This window comes from Falco cherrug, chromosome 3, assembly GCF_023634085.1.
Source record: "Falco cherrug isolate bFalChe1 chromosome 3, bFalChe1.pri, whole genome shotgun sequence".
In the NCBI taxonomy this organism is placed as follows: Eukaryota; Metazoa; Chordata; class Aves; order Falconiformes; family Falconidae; genus Falco; species Falco cherrug.
Genome location: NC_073699.1, coordinates 60,918,092 through 60,939,159, shown reverse-complemented (window position 1 = coordinate 60,939,159; position 21,068 = coordinate 60,918,092). Strand labels below are relative to the sequence as shown.

The window sequence follows — 21,068 nt, the reverse complement described above, 5'->3', positions numbered from 1 at the left end:
TCCCAGAGGTTTTTAAGTACTTCATTATTGCAATACACTCACAGACAAAAATAGCTTGTAGATTCTAACAAAAACCCATTCCTTCTGTTCACAAGCAGAAACTACAAGCTTGAAATAACTGCATCAGACCTGCCTATGACAACAGAGAAAGGCTCAATGAGTGATCTAAAATGTCCTGCCTTATCTCCAGACAACATACCAAAAATGTCATTACCACAAATAAGCCAGGCAATGTATCAAGAAACTACCAGCTGGACATACTATTACATTACAATTATTGTCACTATAGAGGGCATGTTCCAAGGAAAAGTAATTCAAATTGAAATATTGTCCGTATACTCATGCTTCCAATAAAAGCAATAGCCAATCTGGTATCAAGTTTAATGATCATCAGTTTTGGTCTCTTCTGACACAAAATATGCGATTTTTAGTAAATTAAAAGAGACACTACAGCCAGTAGTGATATACCATCGTCAAAGACATATCACTGATGTGCCTTTTACTTCATGTATAAAAGAAAATGACAGCTATTCCAAGTACTATAATTTCCATTCTGTCCACAGGCTGTGGAATACTATCAACTGCTGTATCCAAATCCAGTATTTTTATTTATTTAAATTAATAAATGAAGATTACAGATTAAAATATCTGCTTAACTAAGCAATTTCCCTTTTTACACTAAAGAGAAATAATTTGATCCTACGCATGACACCTTTCTGAAAGTCTTAGTAAGTATGCTGCGCACTGTAAGAGGGTGAGGGTGCACAGAAATGGATCTAGAAACACTTCTGATAGCTCATTTATTAATTGAAAAGCTTGTATTAGAGATGGCAAGACTATTCACAAATCTGGATCAGTTTTGCTAGTAATTTCACTAGAAATGAAACCTAGAAACTTATTTCACATTCAGGTTTTTTCATTATTTCACAATTGAAAAGTTGATTGTCTTGCAAAAGTTGACATTTCTACTCCCACTTCCAAACTCTGCCTTTCCTCATGGCTGACGCAACACCTGCAGGCAATATAAAAGACCCCAGTCAAAACAGATACAACACTCCAGCAACATTAGACTGGGCAGCCCTTGGATTTTTTGCCTATTATTCCCCCACCTTATCAGTCCGGAAACAACCAGTTAAAACACTGAATTCATTTGCTCAGGAAAAACTGCTGAACATTGGCCTGAGAGCTGTTTTACACCATTCTCCCCCTCTCAGGCCTGCCAAACAGGAACCAGGGAAGCAGCTTAGCACTGCACTGTCCCTGATCCTCCCTGCTTCAGTGAAGAGCAAAATTAGCTTTTCATTCCTGCCACTTCCCCTTGCTACGTATGAACAAAGAAATAGGGTCTGCTCACCAACGTAAATGCTTACTGCTGAAAATGTGCAACTCAAGATAACTTGTCAGTTCCAAAGAACAATAGAAATAAAAACGTTTTGTTGCCACGGAACCTTACTCCGTAAATTCCTGCCTTTGTTTTTGCAAAATTACAATGCTTTTAGTCAAAGGGTAGATTGTACCTAATATAAACACTCTCTGCTTCACATGACTTAAAAATAGTGCTCTGCAGAAACAAGAAAGAGAAAGGTGTAATAAGAAAGCTACTTAATGTCAGGCTGCAATCCTGCTCCCCTGCACCGCCGCTAAGTGGGCAGTGATGTATCACACACTGTCCCCAGCACTTACTGCATTCTTTGCCTGCCATGCTTTACTGCACAGAATGCCTTTCTTTGACTAGATTTTACAAGGCATTGGGAACAGTTTCTCTCCAGAAAATTGGCATTGCCTTGCACCCCTGTGCGTTGAGTTCTTTTCTCCCTTTTGACTCACCCTAGGACTACCCGCTTTTATCACTGAGGCACGATCACAGCAACTGCTGCCTTGTCAAAGCCACATGAAGGGACATTCCTGACCTGGCCCTTTCCCAGGCCCTGCAGAAACCTGTCACAGGTTATTGACTTGGGCTGCCTAAAATGTGGTCAGGCCTCCCTGGCCAGGAATTCGCTTTATGCCGTTTCCCTCCCCACCTCTCACTCCCCGACAAATATCATTCAGCACTCACACCTGCACTCAACCACATTAAACATTTTGGTCGTTGCTGCCACCCTGAGACTCCAAAGAAACCTCTTACAGGTGAGCAACACTGAAAACTGAGCTCCTGACATTACAGCCTATTAAATCTTATTCTTCTCTTTTTGTTTTTAAAGCAATTGTTGTCTTGCATTTCTCTACTGAAGGCCCAGAAGCTTTCTTGGTTTAGGAACAAGGGACAGGTGATAATAACAGAGCCTCGTGCATATAACAGAAAGTGCATGCCTGCTTATTCTTGGCTGGTTTTAGAATTTTGGGGTTTTAAATTTAGGCATCTGGTTTGCCCTGGCACATCTTTCTCAAAATAACTATACCCAGATCACCCGACTCAATGAAGAAGAGCTCATTAGGATGTCTGACATAGGGCTGTAATTCAAAATGCAATATGCATTTCAAGGTTTATTTTGAGTTCAAAGCATAGTTGAGGAACTGCATGTGTGCAGTTGAATGCAATGCACACAACAAACGAGAATGCAAGCCTGACCTTTGCTGCACAAGAAGCTTAATTCTCTGTCCTAGCTGATGACTTAAATCCATCGCGTGAGCCAAACTCCAAGCAAAGCATGTACAAAGCGGGTTATGAAACAAATGAAAGTTTAAGTCCATATTTGAAAAGGTAGGTTGGCTTATTCCCTGAACTCCTAATTTATAGGAGAAAGTGTCAGAATGGTAAAGGGTAAATCTCATCTCCGTGGGAAGTGATACCATGTAACTCCTTTGTGTCCTTACTAAAAGAGATCAGGAATTACTGCCAGGCTCTTATCCCGTCTTCTCATTCCATCTTCATAGGAATTTATGTTTAAAGAAGGTGCGGTGGCATAGAGAGTAGTGTTACTCCACTGGAAGCTATTTTTAATCCTTTCAATTTCATTTCTGGATTTTAAAACTGCAGTGTTTGTTGTTTTATTTAATCAAGATTTGTTTCAGCTCACTGCTGCTATGCCTGACTCCCAGCAAAGTACAAAGCAAATAATTCAAAATACAAAAAACTGATAAGGGGACAGTGTGTAACTTGCAACTGTGCTGTGCCAAATTGCTTGCTTGCAGGGCTAGGAGCAGGGAACACAAGCCACTCAACAGACTCAGCTCGTTAGTGGCATTTTGCATATTGTAAATTTCCAAAACTGCAATGCTTCAAAAACATAAAATGTATTAAAAATAGTACTAATTGGCCAGAGAATCATTAACTAACCTAGGGAAAAGAAAAAAAAATAATTACTCCCCCACCCCGAACAAACAAAACCAGAAAACAATCCTGAAATCAACAGATTTTCCTCCTGCTAAAAGATCCAAATGAGGAAAAAACCCATAACATTAAAGAAAACAAAAACAAACACCAGAAAGCCCTCCCACCCTCTCCTCACTAGTGCAGCAGCCTTTTCAGGACTTGTATCTCAAAGCATCAATTTTAGAGCCTCTCAGCCTACTGAGACCGCTCCACAAGAATCTAACAAGCTCATCATTACCCATAGAAATCTACATAGCATTTAATCCTCTTTTTCTGTGTACATCCTAATTCTATTCAAGTAAGGAGGAGGGTGAAGGTCTTAGTAATTATGCAAAGCCTTGTTTTCTTTGCAGGCTGTCTCTAATGGTATGATAAATTCCTTGATGCTCTTGCTTAAGATGCACCAAGTAGACAATAGCTCAGTAAAGCAAACAATTTCTCCTGTGACCAGTGATAAAAAGAGGAAGCCAGTGCTTCCTCAAGGGAGCACTCCTAAAGGGATTTTATAATACAGAACTAAGACTAGCTCTGTAGAAATACCCCAGCTACCTCAAAACAAATAGCTCAGAGACCAGGAGGCACAGCAGAAAAGAACAAGTTGTGCTGATTATCTTTAACCCTCAGAAGATGTTTGGCAGATTGAACCTATGTTACTGCAACTATACTGTAATCAGTAACTGGACTACAATGTTGATATACGCTGAAGTCAATGGCAAATTTTAAGCAGTAGCAGGTAGAAGACCATTAATTATGGAATTAAACATATCCTTAATCACCAAAATACTTGAAAAAGTTTAAATAAGCAGTAATTAAACTACAACTAGTGTTTGTTACATGCAGGTTATCATGGTGATTTATATACGTCGTACAGCTTACATATGGGGTGAAACCTACACAAATAATTACCTAAAAAAAAATAAAATTATTGTACACTAAAAGAAATAAATTACTTCATTCAGAGACTGTACTTCTAAAAAGTCAATTCTAAAATGAAACTCAACATGAAAGGTATTAACAAGCTTGGATAACTGGTGCTACAATAACAAAATACTGTTAATTATTAAATCTTTTGAATTATTTGCATGTATGTGTTAATACGTGGTTTAAACAAATAAATCTTTAGAAGTTGGATTAAAATTCATTCCACGCTACACAATCCAGTCTCTAGTCATTCACCATTAGTGGGAGTTATTTTGCCTATGGTTTTCATGAAGCAACAGCAAACCAGACCAACACCACTGTTTTCAAGTGAACTGTATAAATATAACTCTGAAATGTTACCATATATGATTTGTCTTCAGAGTTCTGTAGTACTTTTTGGTTTCATTTGCAGTTAGACACCTTTTAGGTGTCCTACTAAGGGAACAGAATTATAAGGCATTCACAAACATGCAGATGCCTACATGGACATGTGATTTAAAACACAACAAAGAAAATCACACGATTACATTGCTTTGTCCCTTCACCTACTAATGTCAAATCTTTTCCTGAAGATTACTCATCAGGAAACGACCAACCTTCATCTACAAAAAGTTAAAAAAGGCCCCATCGTTCCTCAAAAATCTTCTTAGCAGACTTTTCTTGATTTTGTTCAATAAGGTCAGCCTCAAAAACTCCCTTGGAGGAAGTCTTCTACATTTTGGAGGTTATGTGAGAAATGCATGGATTTGTGCCAAAGCAGGTTGGAGTTTTGGAATCAAATTAATAGCAGCTTAGGAAACAGACCTGGTGCTAGACATGTATCAGATGGGTCCTCTGCCTTCTCCCACCATATATGCAGTCATCTGAGCTCTCACATAACTTGGACACACATCCTCACAAGACCCACATATACCCTCTCTCCTCTTCCTGCCTTTCTCACAGCCGCTTGCTGCTAACTTCCTGCCTCCCCTCAAAACAGATGCTGTGAAGAAGAAAAAGCATGAAAATGGATGAAAAGAGTTCAGAAACTATGAGAAATTGCAAGTATCACTGCGTGAATAAGGAAATAGCATCACAGATTACTGAGAGGATGGAGGCAACCAAGATGGAGACGACTGACTATAAACTGTTAAAAGGGAGACAGAGCTTCCACATAATAAACTAACTGATCTACAGGGAAACCAGTGAAGTTACACTATTGCACACTAGTTCCTCAGACCACCATGGATATTACTATAGCATAAGACATTTTGGCACATCAGCTGAATTGCAATACTTAACCAGGTATTATTCCAGACTATGTGCAGCAAATGCAAAGAAAATGACTTACTATACGCCTCAGTGAAAGAAAGATTATGTAAAAATTTCTGTAGTTCCAGAGGCAAAGAGAGCACATGGAATCCATTACAGACAGACTCAGGCATCTATTATGTATCAGCTGATGCACGTTAATTCACTAAACCACAGTACCCCATCCAAGCATATAAGGGTTCACCTACAAACAAGGGTGAACCGTCCAGGTGGCAGGTCTCAAGGAGAAAGCTGACTAGAAAGGTTATCTTTCTGCTGCTATGGCCAAATATCCATATTACTCAGATATCAGTTAGGTGCATCACATTGTTAGAGATCTGACACAGATTATTGCTAATATCAATAACATTTTAAATTGTCAGTTTGCCTGCGTTTTTGTTAACTTTTTAATTAGCTCAAATTTACGACTCAGAGTCACAGCTTATTCTATTAAAATTCCCCTGTTCACATTAGCATTTTGGTTCAGAGCTGGAGTGAGGCTTTGAAGCACAATCCTTGTCTTTACTGACCGCTGGTGCACAGAGCAGTTCTGTTGCATAAAAACCAGACTCCTTTCAGAAGACAGGAAATTGGAAGCACCGCTACTGATTCACTCCAAACCCAGATGGGGAAATTAAAGTCCAGACTTAGGCATGAGCAACACAGTCACACATTCACCCAGTGTCTGCAAAATGTGCACACACCACATAGTGCTCCTGAAGCACCCAGCCTGCTCAAATACCCTCCAGTAGATCCCACGTTACAAACTGCCCAAAGTTATGTCCAATGTCAGCCATGAAATTGTCTATGGGATGCTTTACTCTTCTCCCACCATCCACTGAGAGTAACAGACTGGTCCTCATTACTTCAGTCAAGATAGACAGACTCTTTGGCATCACTGGAGGGCATTCTCAAAATGGTATCAAATCAATATCATGGGGTCCACAATCTTGCAGTAAGGTCATAGAATCATGGAGTATCTTGAATCGAAAGGGACCCATAAGGACCATCAAGACTAACTCCTGGCTCCTCCTTGAACTCTAACAGGCCACAAAACACACACTGCCTTTTCACCCTGAGAGATGTAAAGATATGGCTAAACCAAGCTTGGACTCTGTGATCAGGATACTACCTTCTGCTCCAGAAAGGAGGGTAGTACACAGCTTCTCCCACAATAAGAACCATACTGAGGTGAACTTCTACTCTGCTTATATGCCTACCCTTCCGGAAAAGGTGCCAGTATTCCCTCATCAAGCCCATGGCCAATTATAGGGGATCCACATAATGAGTCCTCCCAGTGAAGTTTGCTGAGATGCCCATAAACTTACCTTGAATCCTCTCCAGGAAACCCAAATGATGCAGTTGTAGCAATTCCTAGACACCTCAGGCAGAGCAAAGGATGCAAATGTGGACCATGTGAATACCCCCTACACAACCTAGGAACACACTATCAGAGGCAAGAGGAAATGAATGAGTTTACTCTTTTGGGTCTGCATTGGCAGGTATCCTACATTCCAATGATAAGATGGTCCTGGTGCTCCACACTCATCTTTTGGACCAGGACTTTCTGTCAATTGTGGGTGAAACACAGAGGGGAAGACTCCAGGAAGTTCTTCAGCTTGTTAGTTGGTTGGTTTTTTTTCCATGGAGAAAAAAGGGTTCAAAAGGAAGCAGCTTCAGTTCACTTGAGACATTCTCACAGTTCAGCTGCTGCAGCCACAGAAAAAAGTCCACTTTAAACCCCACAGTACCTTGCAGTGAACATTGTCAAACTCGTAATGAAAATATGATGGGGCAGCAAACACCAGGTCACCTTAAACAGCACATGCAGGAACAGAAACAAGGCTCTGCTACATGTGACACTGGTAGTTAGGGCACTGAGATAGGAATTAAGATGTTGTCACTCCCTGCAACAACACTGTTGAATGACAGCATTTAACTTCCTAGGAAGGTCTGCAGTCAAAGAACTCCCATCTTTGGCATGCATTGTCTTCAGAAAGCTTCAAACCATAATGTGGTGACAATGTTCAGCATTGGGGACCAAATAACATCCAAACCAAACTTTCCAAACTGCAAGTGAAGATGAGAGGAGTCCAAATAACATCTTTGATCTACTGGTCTGCTCTTACTACAGCAAATTACTTGCCTGTGGAGAACATAGCCTGTATTTTCATGGGAACAAGGAGAAAAACTGTTGAACTACTATACAATAGTAAAGAACTGTATCATTTCATCTGTAAACTTTCCTACAGAAAAGTAGCACCCTAAGAAACTGTCAAGTGAAATTCTCCCTAAATCTTTAGGATGTCATCAGAAGCCCATTCCTACAATTGCTACTGTTATATTTATGATTACTACTGGACAGAACAAATGGATATTACGTTCAAACTGAAGACTCAAACTAAAGGACTGAAAGGATTCTGCTAGTTCTAAAGCAACAAGTATTGCTGATCTAAATCAAACTTGAAGACTCTACTGCAATAAAATCTACCGGCATTCAATTCCAGCATCCCTAATGAACTGAAAGAATGAGTGACTTCATTACAGAGAAACAGAGGTAATTGACTGAAATCAATGGTTAGATTTCTAAATTGTTTCAATATAATTATTTCATCCACATTTAAAGCATGTGTGTGTGCATACATTTCATACACTTCCATAAATATATATAAACATATAAACACAGTCATATAGAGTAAACCCAAACATTTAGCACCATCTACAAAAATGTATTTAAGATAAAGATCAAAAAAACATATTGAAAGATACTTTTATTTAAAGTCAAAATGATAAGTATGAAGCAGGTGACTACTGTGAGAAACAAAATTTCATAAAAAGTAAAACATACCTGATAAAAATTAGGCCAGAAAGTGCTAATTGCCAGTTCTGCTCTGTTCCAAGTAGCAGTGATAGATGTGTTCCAGACTGGGTTACCAATAGGACCATCATTAACTTTCACATATATATTCAAAGTGCCAGGGCTAGATCCACTCTTGCTTGAAACGTAGTAGTGGAAATCAATACAATGTGTATCATTCTCTTTCAGATGGGGCAGCAGGAGGTGAGCTTTCTGTCCCGCAAATCTCCCCGATGTATTCACCAACATGAAAGAACCTGGAAAACAATGTCACAAATTCAATTTCCTCTCTATTTTATTTTCTTCTCCCTAATATGGTGATCTGGAATTATAGCACCATTAAAAGAAATAATAATTTTGCTTTGCTTCTACTAACATGACAGTCGTTTGTATTCAGTAGGTATTTAACCTCAAATAACCTTTGAGAATCTCAAGATTCTTTTCCCAAGCTAGTAAATATTAGAAACCTTATTTTACAATTTGAGAAAGAAAGAGACATACAAAAATAACACTGAAATTATCAGCACTGAGCTGCATCTACAAATGTTAGAAGATAATCAATTGTGGGTCTCAACTATCTGAGCATTTCTGTACATAGAGTCTGTATAGGTTTGCATGGCAAGGCTTTGGTAGCAGAAGGGCTACAGGGGTGGCTTCTGTGAGCAGCTGTGAGAAGCTTCCCCCATGTCTGATGGAGCCAGTGCCAGCCGGCTCCAAGACAGACCCACCGCTGGCCAAGGCCGAGCCCATCAGCAATGGTGGTAGCGCCTCTGGGGTAACACATTTAAGAGGGGGGGAAGAAAAGACTTCAATGACTGCAGCCAGAGAGAGAGTGAGACTAAGTGAGAGCAACATCCCTGCAGCCCCCAGGTCAGTGCAGGAGGGGCAGGGGGGCTCCAGGCGCCGGAGCAGAGATTCCCCTGCAGCCCGTGGTGAAGCCCACGGTGGGGCAGGCTGTGCCCCTCAGCCCGTGGGGGTCCATGGTGGAGCAGATCCCCACCTGCAGCCCGTGGGGGTCCATGGTGGAGCAGATCCCCATCTGCAGCCCGTGGAGGACCCCACGCCGGAGCAGGTGGGTGCCCAAAGGAGGCTGCGACCCCGTGGGAAGCCCAGGCTGGGGCAGGGTCCTGGCAGGGCCTGTGACCCCGCGGGGAGAGGAGCCCAGGCTGGGGCAGGGTCCTGGCAGCGCCTGTGACCCCGCGGGGAGAGGAGCCCAGGCTGGGGCAGGGTCCTGGCAGCGCCTGTGACCCCGCGGGGACAGGAGCCCAGGCTGGGGCAGGGTCCTGGCAGGGCCTGTGACCCCGCGGGGAGAGGAGCCCAGGCTGGGGCAGGGTCCTGGCAGCGCCTGTGACCCCGCGGGGACCCAGGCTGGGGCAGGGTCCTGGCAGCGCCTGTGACCCCGCGGGGACCCAGGCTGGGGCAGGGTCCTGGCAGCGCCTGTGACCCCGCGGGGAGAGGAGCCCAGGCAGGGGCAGGGTCCTGGCAGCGCCTGTGACCCCGCGGGGACCCAGGCTGGGGCAGGCTGTGGAGAACTGCAGCCCGTGGGCAGGGCTGACACCGGAGCAGCTGATGGAGGACTGTCTCCCGCGGGAGGGACCCCAGGCTGGAGCAGGGCAGTGTGAGGAGCCTCCCCCTGCGAGGCAGGAGCGGCAGAGACAGCGTGTGATGGACTGACCGCAGCCCCCGCTCCCGTCCCCCTGCGCTGCTGGGCGGGGGGGGGACAGAAAATTGGGAACGAAGTTGAGCCTGGGAAGGTGTGGGGGTTTTTTAAGATTTGGTTTTATTTCTCATTACCCTACTCTGATTTGATTGGTAATAAATTAAACTAATTTCCCCAAGTTCAGTCTGTTATGCCTGTGACAGTGTATCAGTGAGTGATCTCCCTGTCCTTTTCTTGACCCCTAAGCCCTTCATCATATATTCTCCCCTGCCGAGTTGAGGAGAGCTGCGATAAAGTGGCTTTGGTGAGTACCTGGTGTCCAACCAGGGTCAACCCATCACAAGAATTCCAACAAAATCGAGAATTGTATGTGCTAAGGTGTAGGGATGCAGTATTATGATGTAGATGGAGTCTTGATTCCTTAGCCTTATTCTAGCTAATCACCAGTTACATCCTTGACTGATTGAATGTGACAATTGTCTCCTGGCCTCAAAAGCTGAGAAAAGAAGGAACAAATGAAAATACCCAGCAAGCTGGTAAGCTTGGGGGGTGGGGCTTGTGAATTTTACAGTATGGTCCCAACTTGAAAAACAAGACACATAAAGGTATAGTTCAAATAAAGTTACATTCAAACAACTCTCGCATGAACAGCTAGTCAATTTATGCTCTATTTTTTCAGTGCCAATTAATGTGTTTCATTGAAGTGTACCTTCAAAATAATCATGTTACAGAACAGATGTGTAACTAAAGAATTTGAATGACTGTATGGACATTATATTAGAAAAATACAACATGATTTTCAAGACATTCGTATTTCTGGGTTGAACAAACCCAAAGGAAAGAATTCTATTAATACATATACTATGATATCATTGAAGGAAATAAAATTCAGCACAACATCTACTTTGGAAAGAAAACACATCAATAAAATAATGAGGCAATTTAAACCCTGCATTTTTCATAAAAGTCAAGAAATGGACAAGTTATAGGTGTATGATATAAACGCATAGCTAAGTGCTCTTATAAAAACATAAGCACACAAATTTCTGTTATTAGAAAACAATATTTTTTTTCTTTTTTTAATTTCATAGGTGATGATGTCTCGGAATTTCAATGAGATGTAACCTCCTAAGTCATTTTTTGAAATGGAATATGTTTAGAGAACCTTGGTCCAGACTGCGCCTTTATCCTAAATATGTTTAACTATTCAATAATAGTTTCACAGTTACTTTACATTATTTATAAAGCATAACTTCTCACTAATTTTCATTCTATACAAAATAACTGTTTTGTAAAGTTGATAAAAATGGAAATGAATTATGATACAAAGGAATCTGAATATTTTACTTCCTAAAAGGCATGACTCTGTACTAAATTTACAGACTGTTCATTACTGTAACATATTGGGACAAATTCATTAGTAACGTAAGTAGAAGTCACTGAATGTGTTTTCCATACTCTCCTTCAGAAAAATTTTGATTTTTAACTTAGCAGAAGGCAAAAAGGCAAGAAAACAAGATTTATGTGCTTTTCCATGCAAAGACTGATTTCTACAAGTTTCTGATTACACTGCACTCAAATCTACAGTACACACACATCTGCAACATTTTATTTCTTGCTGTGTTTCAGCAATCTAAATTGTAAGAAGGCCATAATGAGGAGGAAAATGGACATTCCCCCCATTCTAGATGGAGCAGCCAAGAGGTGACTGCCTTGTTCCTAACGTATTGGCACAAGCACAGGAAGGAATATTCTTTATTTTTCAGATGTGCTCACCCTGATTCAGCCTGTCACAACAGTACACCATTTTCATCCAGAATTCCCTGGTTTTAACCTGTAATATAAACATCTTTGAATCCTCCAATGCAGAAAGAATCAAATTTACTTCCATGAAGACACAGTAAGGAGAAGACTCCTGTCTTTCTTATACAGAGGAGACAAAGTTATCAGCCTTTGGTCTTTTGAATACTTTCTTTAGTTTGAGGGTTCCTAAGTTGTTTGTGGTCTTGGGTTGATCAAAGTATAAAATCCCCCTGTGCTGGAATTTTTGATCCTGTTACTCAGTGATTAACTAGGATGCTGAGGGGTGAAGAATGAATAGACAGCTAGAACAAGAGTTAGTCCTGCTGTATTACTCGTAACACATTTCTCCATCTTTAGAACACAAAAAAAGGTTAAAAATAAAACTCACAAAAATATATTTGGGTACAAAAAGGAAGCAAATTTTTGATTTAGCCACATGGATCTTTGCTTAAAATAGGCAGGAAAGAAACCAATATTCCTTCCATCACTCAGTATATGCCCTGCTGTTCAATTTGTTTATTTAAATTTAAAATGTAAACCCCTTTAAATAGTTATAATTTGCTAAGATACCAAAAAAACCCACTTAAAGCATTCATGAGTTCACTGAAACTTAATTGCCAATTTTTTTTAAATCTTACCACCAAAAATGCCATAGAGAAATGCCCATCTTTTCTTAAGCAATTTAAAATTTAAAACCAGTATCTTCCTGATAACCCAACCAATTTTATATTCAGTGCTTCCAAGAATCCTATAGTCCTTGATAGAACTATATTTTTAAGAACTATTTAACTTATACATACTGATTAATGTAGTATATACTGCACAACTGAACCATGTGAAAAATTATCAGTGGTTTAAGAAAAGGAATACAGTCAGCCTATTTTGAAAATCTGTCTGTAACTCCTTTGTTGAAAGTGAAAAAAGTACAGAATAATGTCACGGTAAACAGAATAAATCCTACTTTCCTTTTTGTAAAAAAAAGGAAATCTTCAAAGAGAACTAAATTAGGCAGCAGTTTGTCATTCAGATGTGAAGTTTTTGTTTTTCTGCTAGAAAGTACCTGGTAAGCTCTTTGTTTATGAGGCACAGAGCAGGACACAAATGCATCCTTTTAATTATTTGACTAAACCATCACCTGAATCTCAGGAAATAAGACACCTAGCAGTGCCATGACAGGTAAACTGCATGACCTAAGTCTTTTGGGACAATTTGATTTCCAACTTGTAAAGGTCTCAACAACTAATGCTTTCGGATACTGAAGTTTCTTGTTTCAGTGCACACAGAACAGCACCTTCACTGATAGAACTTTTTAACAGTGTTGAAAACCAAAAGCACATTCAGCCACTAATGTGACCTTAAACCCAGAGCTGATTAAGTAACATGTAATAAATAGCTTCTCGCTTGTTGTGTCATACACACAGTACCTTCTATTCTAGCCTAAACATATCCTCTAGACAGCATTTAAGGAAAACTTTCCTGAAGCAAGCAGGCATCTAGATGATGGATCCAGGAACATCTGACTCCAAGAGCCTGGTTTCAGAAGAGAACAGACTTCTTGCACCAGGCACGGGCCATGACTTGTGTGTGTGAGAATGAAATCCCAAAAAGCCTGTACATTCAGCTACCTAAAATCAGCCCTTTCAATGCGGAGCCATTGCAAGCTAGCTAATGAAGAAAAACTGAATATAGATACATCTGTAACATTATTCATCTTTGAAATTCTGTCCTTTGCTAGAGATACAAGAAGTGCTTTGTCTGACCAGAATAGCTAGCACTGCTTTTTTGAAGATAAATGCTTAGGGCCTCCTTCTTTCGGTGGGCCAGATGAACATGAAATGTGCACACAAGAAGACTCATGTATGCACAATCACCAGCACGTGGGCAAATCTAAAGTTCAGATGTAAGCCACTGACATTCTGGGGGTTTGACTAAGGTTAAGCATAAAGAAAACAGGGATAACAAATTTCATGGAAGCCCTAGTGAGTGCCTTAACCCTTTATTAGCCCTTGTCTTTGAAAGGTTGCCATCTCATGAAGGAATTCAGTATTTTGTTTGACAGTATCTGTTTTTTCAGGCATGTGAATTATAATAAAAGTTCAACTCAGTTTCTACACCTAGTTTTAACTATGGATCCCCCCACAAGAAAAAAACCTAATATGTATTAAAATGAAAAGGCATAATCATTAGACAGAAATCATTACATTTTACTTAAAGCCATGCAGTGTAACAAAAAGAAAAAAAGTGAATTGAATGCATTAACATCTTTCTTAATTTTTTTTTCAAAACTAGTAAACTTATCTTCAGTGTTAAGTCATATAGAAATTTTTTGTTTCAACTTTTACTATTGTAATCTGTTAAACTGATTGCTGAATAATACTATGCCAGATGGCTATATAAATCTAAAGCATGGGATAAACTCAATGCACACACACACACTTAATTTTGACAAAAAAAAAAAAAAAAAAAGATGACTCAGTCATAAAAAAGGAGGAAAAAAAATCCCAACCTATGGCATACTGTCTTATAATGGACCAGTTCTCTGCAGTCATTTATCACATATTTGGGCATACGACAAATACATACAAAAAATAACTGCAACTATTCACTGGTGTATATATACTAGGAAACGGGTATCTGCCAGGAAACAAGGATTTAACAAGAAAACACATAAAACTATAATCAGTTCAGTACTCCTTCATAAGAAGAGATATCAAGTACACATATTACTATAAATGTATTCCTTTTAAAGTGGTTAACTTTCCTAGATGTACTTTCTTGTTTAAACACATGAATGATAGTAGTTTCCTCAGTCAAAAAGTTTAAATGTGATTTACTTGAGTTCAGTGCTCAGGTCTATGTTTACACACTACATGCAATTTAATAGTTCAAAAGACCACACTGAAATCAAACTAAGAATAAAATCTAAGGCAGCTATGCTGATCAGTATCCATTAAATTCAGGCTTCTTTAATTCACAAACTTGCTAAATGATCCATATTTCATCGCTTTGCCCAGACGGTTTAAGTCAACAAACTGGTGAATTTGCTACAGTTGCTGTTGTTTACAATTCCTTACTGCAAAATGTTTCAGCACTAATTTAGCAAATGTTTGATTCAATAAAATATTATTTATAAGAAGATAGAACACTTGAAAAAGAAAACATAGACTAGAGATGCTGCAGAGTAAATGGGCATTGGATGTCCCAGTAATTCTCATTAGCATCAATGGAAATTTTCTGTGAATCGAGGAAAATGAAATTTTGTACACAAAAAGATGTCCAAAAGATAGAGCAATGCAATAACTGCAAAACAACAAAAAAAAAAAAAGTTAAAAAAAGTATTTGTTTAAAAACATATATATCTGACAACTGGAACAGCAATGTACTGTCCTACAAAAATGATGGAAATGGCACAAGAGTGATTTTTCAGTCACTTCTGCAAGTCTTCACCATGTCACATCACCCTGTTAAAAGACACTTTTTATACTTGGAATGTCAAATGCAATGAAATTGAATGCAATATCATTTTTCATGCATGAGGAAAATGTGACTAATGAGCAAATAAAGTCACTTTGTTGATTTTTTACCAGTCTCATACACAGTCGAGGACAAATTATAGTTTTCCTTCCAGACAATGACAACAGACATGACCTATACAGGTTATAATTGCAATCCTATTGCAAGTTCGCTGATAGAATGATAAATATAAGTAAGAAAGTACTGGTGTTTAACCTATGTAAACATCAGAATTGGTTAATTTTTATTCTCAATATTTTAAAAAATGTGCTAGATGAAAGAAATTAGGAAGTCTGATTTTAAGAACAAATATTCTATGTATTACCTTATTACCGAAATACCCTTCAGGTGCAGAAACATTTCTCTGTAAGGCTGAAAAGTATCAAAACCTCTGTGAATAGGTGGATATAAAGGGTTACCTTTTATTAACAAAACAGCATTTCCTAAATGCCAGCCAACATTACAGCCATCACTTACAAGGGGCAGCTGCCTTTTACCATAAAATACCACTGACTGTGCCTACTGCGAGTGCCCAAGACTAAGTATGTGACTGTCCCAGGATACTGGAACTGCTGTCTATATGCACATGAATTGCAAGGCTCAAGTGTTATGGGTCCCATTTCAGACAAGGCAAAGTCAACATATATGTTATGAATTACATTTTATAAATGTGTACACAACACCTTGGAAGCAGAAGACCTGAATTTAGTAACAGCCAGCCTTGGACTTTATTTCCCAAAGCTAAAAAACACAAGTGTTTTTGACTTCAGAAATTCTTCCTACTATTTACTAATTTCACAGATAAAGGAAGACACGTTTTCAGGTAACATTTGAACATTATGGAGCTGCTGTAATTTGAGAAACCTCTCAAAGCATAACTAGCCCTACCTACAGAAGCTGGAACTTCTGCTCAGATGCATCACTTCCAGATACCATGCAGTAGGTAACTGCATATAAATGCCAGCACTGCTTGCACCCATGAAATGGCATAATGAGGTGTGCCTAAATAAACCAGTTGAGAGTCTTCCCTTTAGTGCTTCAACTAATATCCACCAGTTAAGTATGTTAACTTATAAAAAATTATTGTCTTCGGTGAATTTTAAGTCTTCTTTTGAGCAACATTTATTTATATTACATTTTATGTGATAATTTTACTCATTATTACCTGTCATCGTAGAAACAAAATCATTGATCATCTCAACTTTCAAGTTGTTTATCTTCCAAATTTTCAACTACTAAAACCCTTGAAAAAGTCCAACAAACTATTCCATCATAAATCCTGTATATTGTTTGAAGAGATCAATCCACTTCTACCCATAATGCCATCTTCATTTTAGCAGAACAACTAATAAGCCTATTAAACCTTATAATTCTTTAACCAAATTCAATTCCTCAACTTTTTTCCTCATGTCATATGCATAGACACATCTTCCATTATTTTGTTAGAAATTGTTTTGATCAAACACAAACATGAAATCACATATTTCTGAATCATCTTTCTGCAGCCCCTTTTCCAGACAGTAGTATCTAAAAACCCTGTTTTTTGATGAACGTTGTTTATTTTTCAATCCTTTTCAATATTTAAAGAATATAAATATTTAATGAATTTGACTGTTCATCCTATAATCTTTGTTCTGTTTCCTTCATAACTATTCTACATCTTCAAACACTGTATTGACATTTTGAAGGCTGTTTCTTATATGACTAATATTACCCCTTTGCAAAAAGCAAGCAATGTATAGAAAGTCCATACACACAAAGTTCATAAGCTATTAGAGATAACAACTGCATGTGGACAAATTATAATTTGTCCAAAGTTTCAGATTAAAATTCTGAACCAACCATTGCATTTTAGAAAAAATAGAAAGCAAAATAAAAGACCAATTATCCATATGTTGGAGTATGCATTATGCTACTTAATAAAAATAAAAATATCCTCTGGTGAAGAGCTAACTTGAAAATAAACATATTAAGATTATAGGTGAAGAAAAGGAAACAAAGTGTGGGATGATGGGATGGAAAGTGTGCGGAAAATGCATCAAGTGAGGACTCATGACTCCAGGACAGGCAGACTGAGACCAGGAAGACTTCTAAAACACAAGGCTATACAGCAGTGTCTCCCCAGGACTGGAAAAAGCAAATTCAGGTTCAGTATTCTAGACCAGGGAGCAGCTAGATACTTTAAATAATTAATTGTAATTAGAGGACGATGTAGATCTTTCCAAAGTCATAGAATTATAGAATGCTTTAGGTTGGAAAAGACATTTATGATCATCAAGTCCAACTGTTAACCCAGGACTGCCAAGTCTACCACTAAACCACGTCCCTAAGCGCCACATCTACACTAAATACCTCCAGGTGGTGGTGGTTACACCATTTCCCTGGGCAGCCTGTTCCAATGCTTCACCACCCTTTCAGTGAAGAAATTTTCCCTAATATCCGATCTAAAGCTCCCCTGGCACAACTTGAAGTCATTTCCTCATGTCCTATCACTTGTTACTTGGGAGAAGAGATGGACACTCACCTTGCCACAGCCTCCTCTCAGGTAGTTGTAGGGAGTGATAAGGTTCCCCCCTGAGCCTCCTTTTCTCCAGACCAAACAACCCCAGGTTCCTCAGCTGCTCCTCATAAAATGTGTGCTCTAGACATTTGACCAGCTTTATTGCCCATCTCTGAACAGAGTCCAGCACCTCGATGTCCTTCGTGTAGTGACGGGCCCAAAACCGCACACAGTATTCAAGGTGCCGCTTCACAAGTGCCCCGTACAGGGGGACAGTCACTGCCTTAGTCCTGCTGGCCACACTGCTTCTGATACAAGCCAGGATGCTGTTGGCCTTCTTGGCCCCCTGGGCACACTGCTGGCTCATGTCCAGCTGGCCGTTGACCAGCACCCCCAGGGCCTTTCCCACCAGGCACTTCCCAGCCGCTCTTCCCCAGCCTGTAGCGCTGTGTGGGGCTGTTGCGACCCAGCATTTCTCCTTGTTGCACCTCATACAATTGGCCTCAACCCATTGGTCCAGCCTGTCCAGATCCCTCTGCAGAGCCTCCTGCCTTCAGGCAGATCAGCGCTCCCCCCACTCTGGTGTCATCTGAAAACTTACTAATGGTCAATCTCCTTCACATAAAGTAATACAAAAAGGAATTTGATTCATTTCTACCCACAAGCTTGATGAAAGACAGCCTTTAGAAGATGGGACTCAGCATTCCTGAGATGAATGTGTAAAGTTTTCCCCATGAGGCTGTCACAGTGGACACCTCCAATGCACTTTCAAATCAGTACAGCTCCCAAATAAGAGCAAAGATCATTCTTTAAGTATATACATCCATACTGGAGGAAACCATATATTGCAAGGTATTTCCTCCATCTTCTACCATTGATAAAGGACCAGAGAGAGTTTATGGGGGGAAAAAATCCAACAGTATTGTCCTACAGCTGGTTGGTACGCAGAAAATTATGTCTCTGCATTGTGAGCCATATACTGAAGAAAGTAATATTCATCTGAATTAAAAATGCAATGCTGAGTATTAATGGAATGGAAAACTAAAGCTCACAGGTTTAGCTGTTACCTGCAGTTAAAGATCCTTTAAATGTGACATATCATATGTTTCTCTAGCTACAACATTGTGGGTGTAGAATATTGTCGATTTGAGACAAAGTTAACGTTGGGTTTGTATAAAAACATCTGAAGGGCAGGAAAAAGGGACTGCATTTGAACTGCAGTTCCATGCATGAAGGTAACTGAAAAGATTTATTGTATTTTTTCAACAGGAAACCTGACTTGCCTGAATATAAGGCAAATGCAATTACAAGGTAACTGTCCCTCTGTTTGATATGGGAGGGCAGATGAGACCTGGGCAATGAAATCTCCAAGGAGTTGTGCTACTCCTCTTGTCCCTGGAGGGCTACCCTAGATGCAGCTCAGCCCCAAGGCAGTAAAGCAGTATCATCACAGGCAGGAGAAGGCTTCCTTACAAGCCCTCAGAAAACCCATGGGCAGCTAACTAGCCAAGGGGTACAGCTGCTTGGGAGAGTTTTTCATTTGTTTGTTTGTTTAAAATGAACTGTGCTCCTTTTTGTGTTTGGTGCGGGACAACATTCTTGTTTTAATTTCTGTAAGATCCTTCATCCCATGTTCAGCCTAACACAGTATTCTCTGGCAGCTCTGCCAGTAGCTTCTACAGCAAGTGAGAACTGTGGTACAAGCTGTTAAAACAGTAAACTGATTTACAAAATGCACTTACAATAGACAGCTTCCCACAAATGGTACGCAAAGTTTTCTTCAGATTCTCTCGAGTCCTCAAGATGCAGTCAAGTGGATTTCCTTAAAGCTGGCCTAATACCTTTTACCAGCTATAACATTTTTTAACTTTTATGCTATAACTGGATCTCAAACAAGCCAGAAGTTTGAGACAGACCTGTCTGCACCTTTTCTTTAAAGTGAACACACCAAAAAATACCAAAAGGGCTTTGAAGAAGTGATGTTTTATTAGAAAATGAACATTCTTTTGGGTGAGAGAGATAAAATACAGCCATTTGAGAACAAATAACTTTTCTGGCCAACTGTATCTTTGCAACAAGGGCCCTTTTCCTACAGACCAACTTTTCACACTAACAACTTCCAATAGCCTCTGTGGTTTCAACGAACTCTACTTGTTCTTGTCTGGGTCCACAGAAAAATCTCCCCTCTTCTCACCATCTCTGGCCTGGTTTTGCATCTCTTCCCCATTATTCTAAGAAAAATCCCCAAGTGCAAGCTCCCCAGTCAGCACATCAATTACTACCTGCCCTGTTCTTTCTTGCAAAAGCTTCTCCCAAGGCGAGGTGCTCTCAAAGAAGAAATCCTCTCCTCCCCCTTAAAGAACTGCCACAACCAAAAAGCACGCAGTTACCAGAGACTTATCACAGCATATATGTGCATACAAAAAAATAATCATAAAAGACAATTTGAACCACTATCTCATTTGTCACATACAGAAAGACAGTATGTGCATGAAGAATTTTTTGCATGTTCCTTCTGGTTTGAAGGAAAAAAGATGAAATTTCCAACCTCACAGACAGAGCAGAACTGTATAGCAGAAAGGCTCTTTCCCTGCCTCTGAGGACTATGTTCACAGATGCTTCCTTGTCTTGTCTGTTCCTAATAGGGCACAGCTCCATCAGTTGATTCTTTAGCCTGTGTACCTGCAGTGAGATTGGAAGAAGTCTCCTAGACATGTGCTAGATCTATCCTAAACAAAATAAGGGAAGTCAAAACACAGAATTCAGTAAATAAACGATTAAAGGACAGGAACAGAAAACAGTAACGATCAACATTGTAACAAACAAACAGGTCTTTCTAAAAACCCTGGGTTTACAGTTGGAAGGGATTGTAAGGGGGAATGCTGAAAAAGATAGCAGCTAAAGATAGAAAAGACTTCTGTGAAGTGCTTAACATAGTAAACAAATTGATTGAGCAGCATAACAGAACACATCAAAAGTATTAAAAGCTGAATAACTGAAGGAACTGTTAATGAAGAAATCCCAGTAAACAAGGGATGAGGTTCTGTTAGCGGGATTCTCTTTGGATCACTTTTAAACTAGATGCTATTTAACTTCTTTAACAAGGACACTAACAATAAATGTAAAATTATCTCTGGGAAAAACCGTAATGATACAAACACTGGCAAAACAACACAGTGTCTGAATAGCCAAAAATAACACAAAGTGT

General features: G+C 39.7%; 1 protein-coding gene across 10 annotated transcripts in view; it reads right to left on the bottom strand.

Annotated features, from left to right (window-relative positions):
• Window positions 1–21,068, bottom strand: part of PTPRM (protein tyrosine phosphatase receptor type M) — a 481,575-nt gene that overhangs the window by 322,389 nt on the left and 138,118 nt on the right. For all 10 annotated transcript variants that reach the window (XM_027802895.2, XM_027802897.2, XM_027802902.2 and 7 more), the window contains exon 3: window positions 8,376–8,641. In XM_027802895.2, coding sequence (XP_027658696.1) covers window positions 8,376–8,641 — 266 coding nt within the window. The remainder of the gene's footprint in view (window positions 1–8,375; window positions 8,642–21,068) is intronic.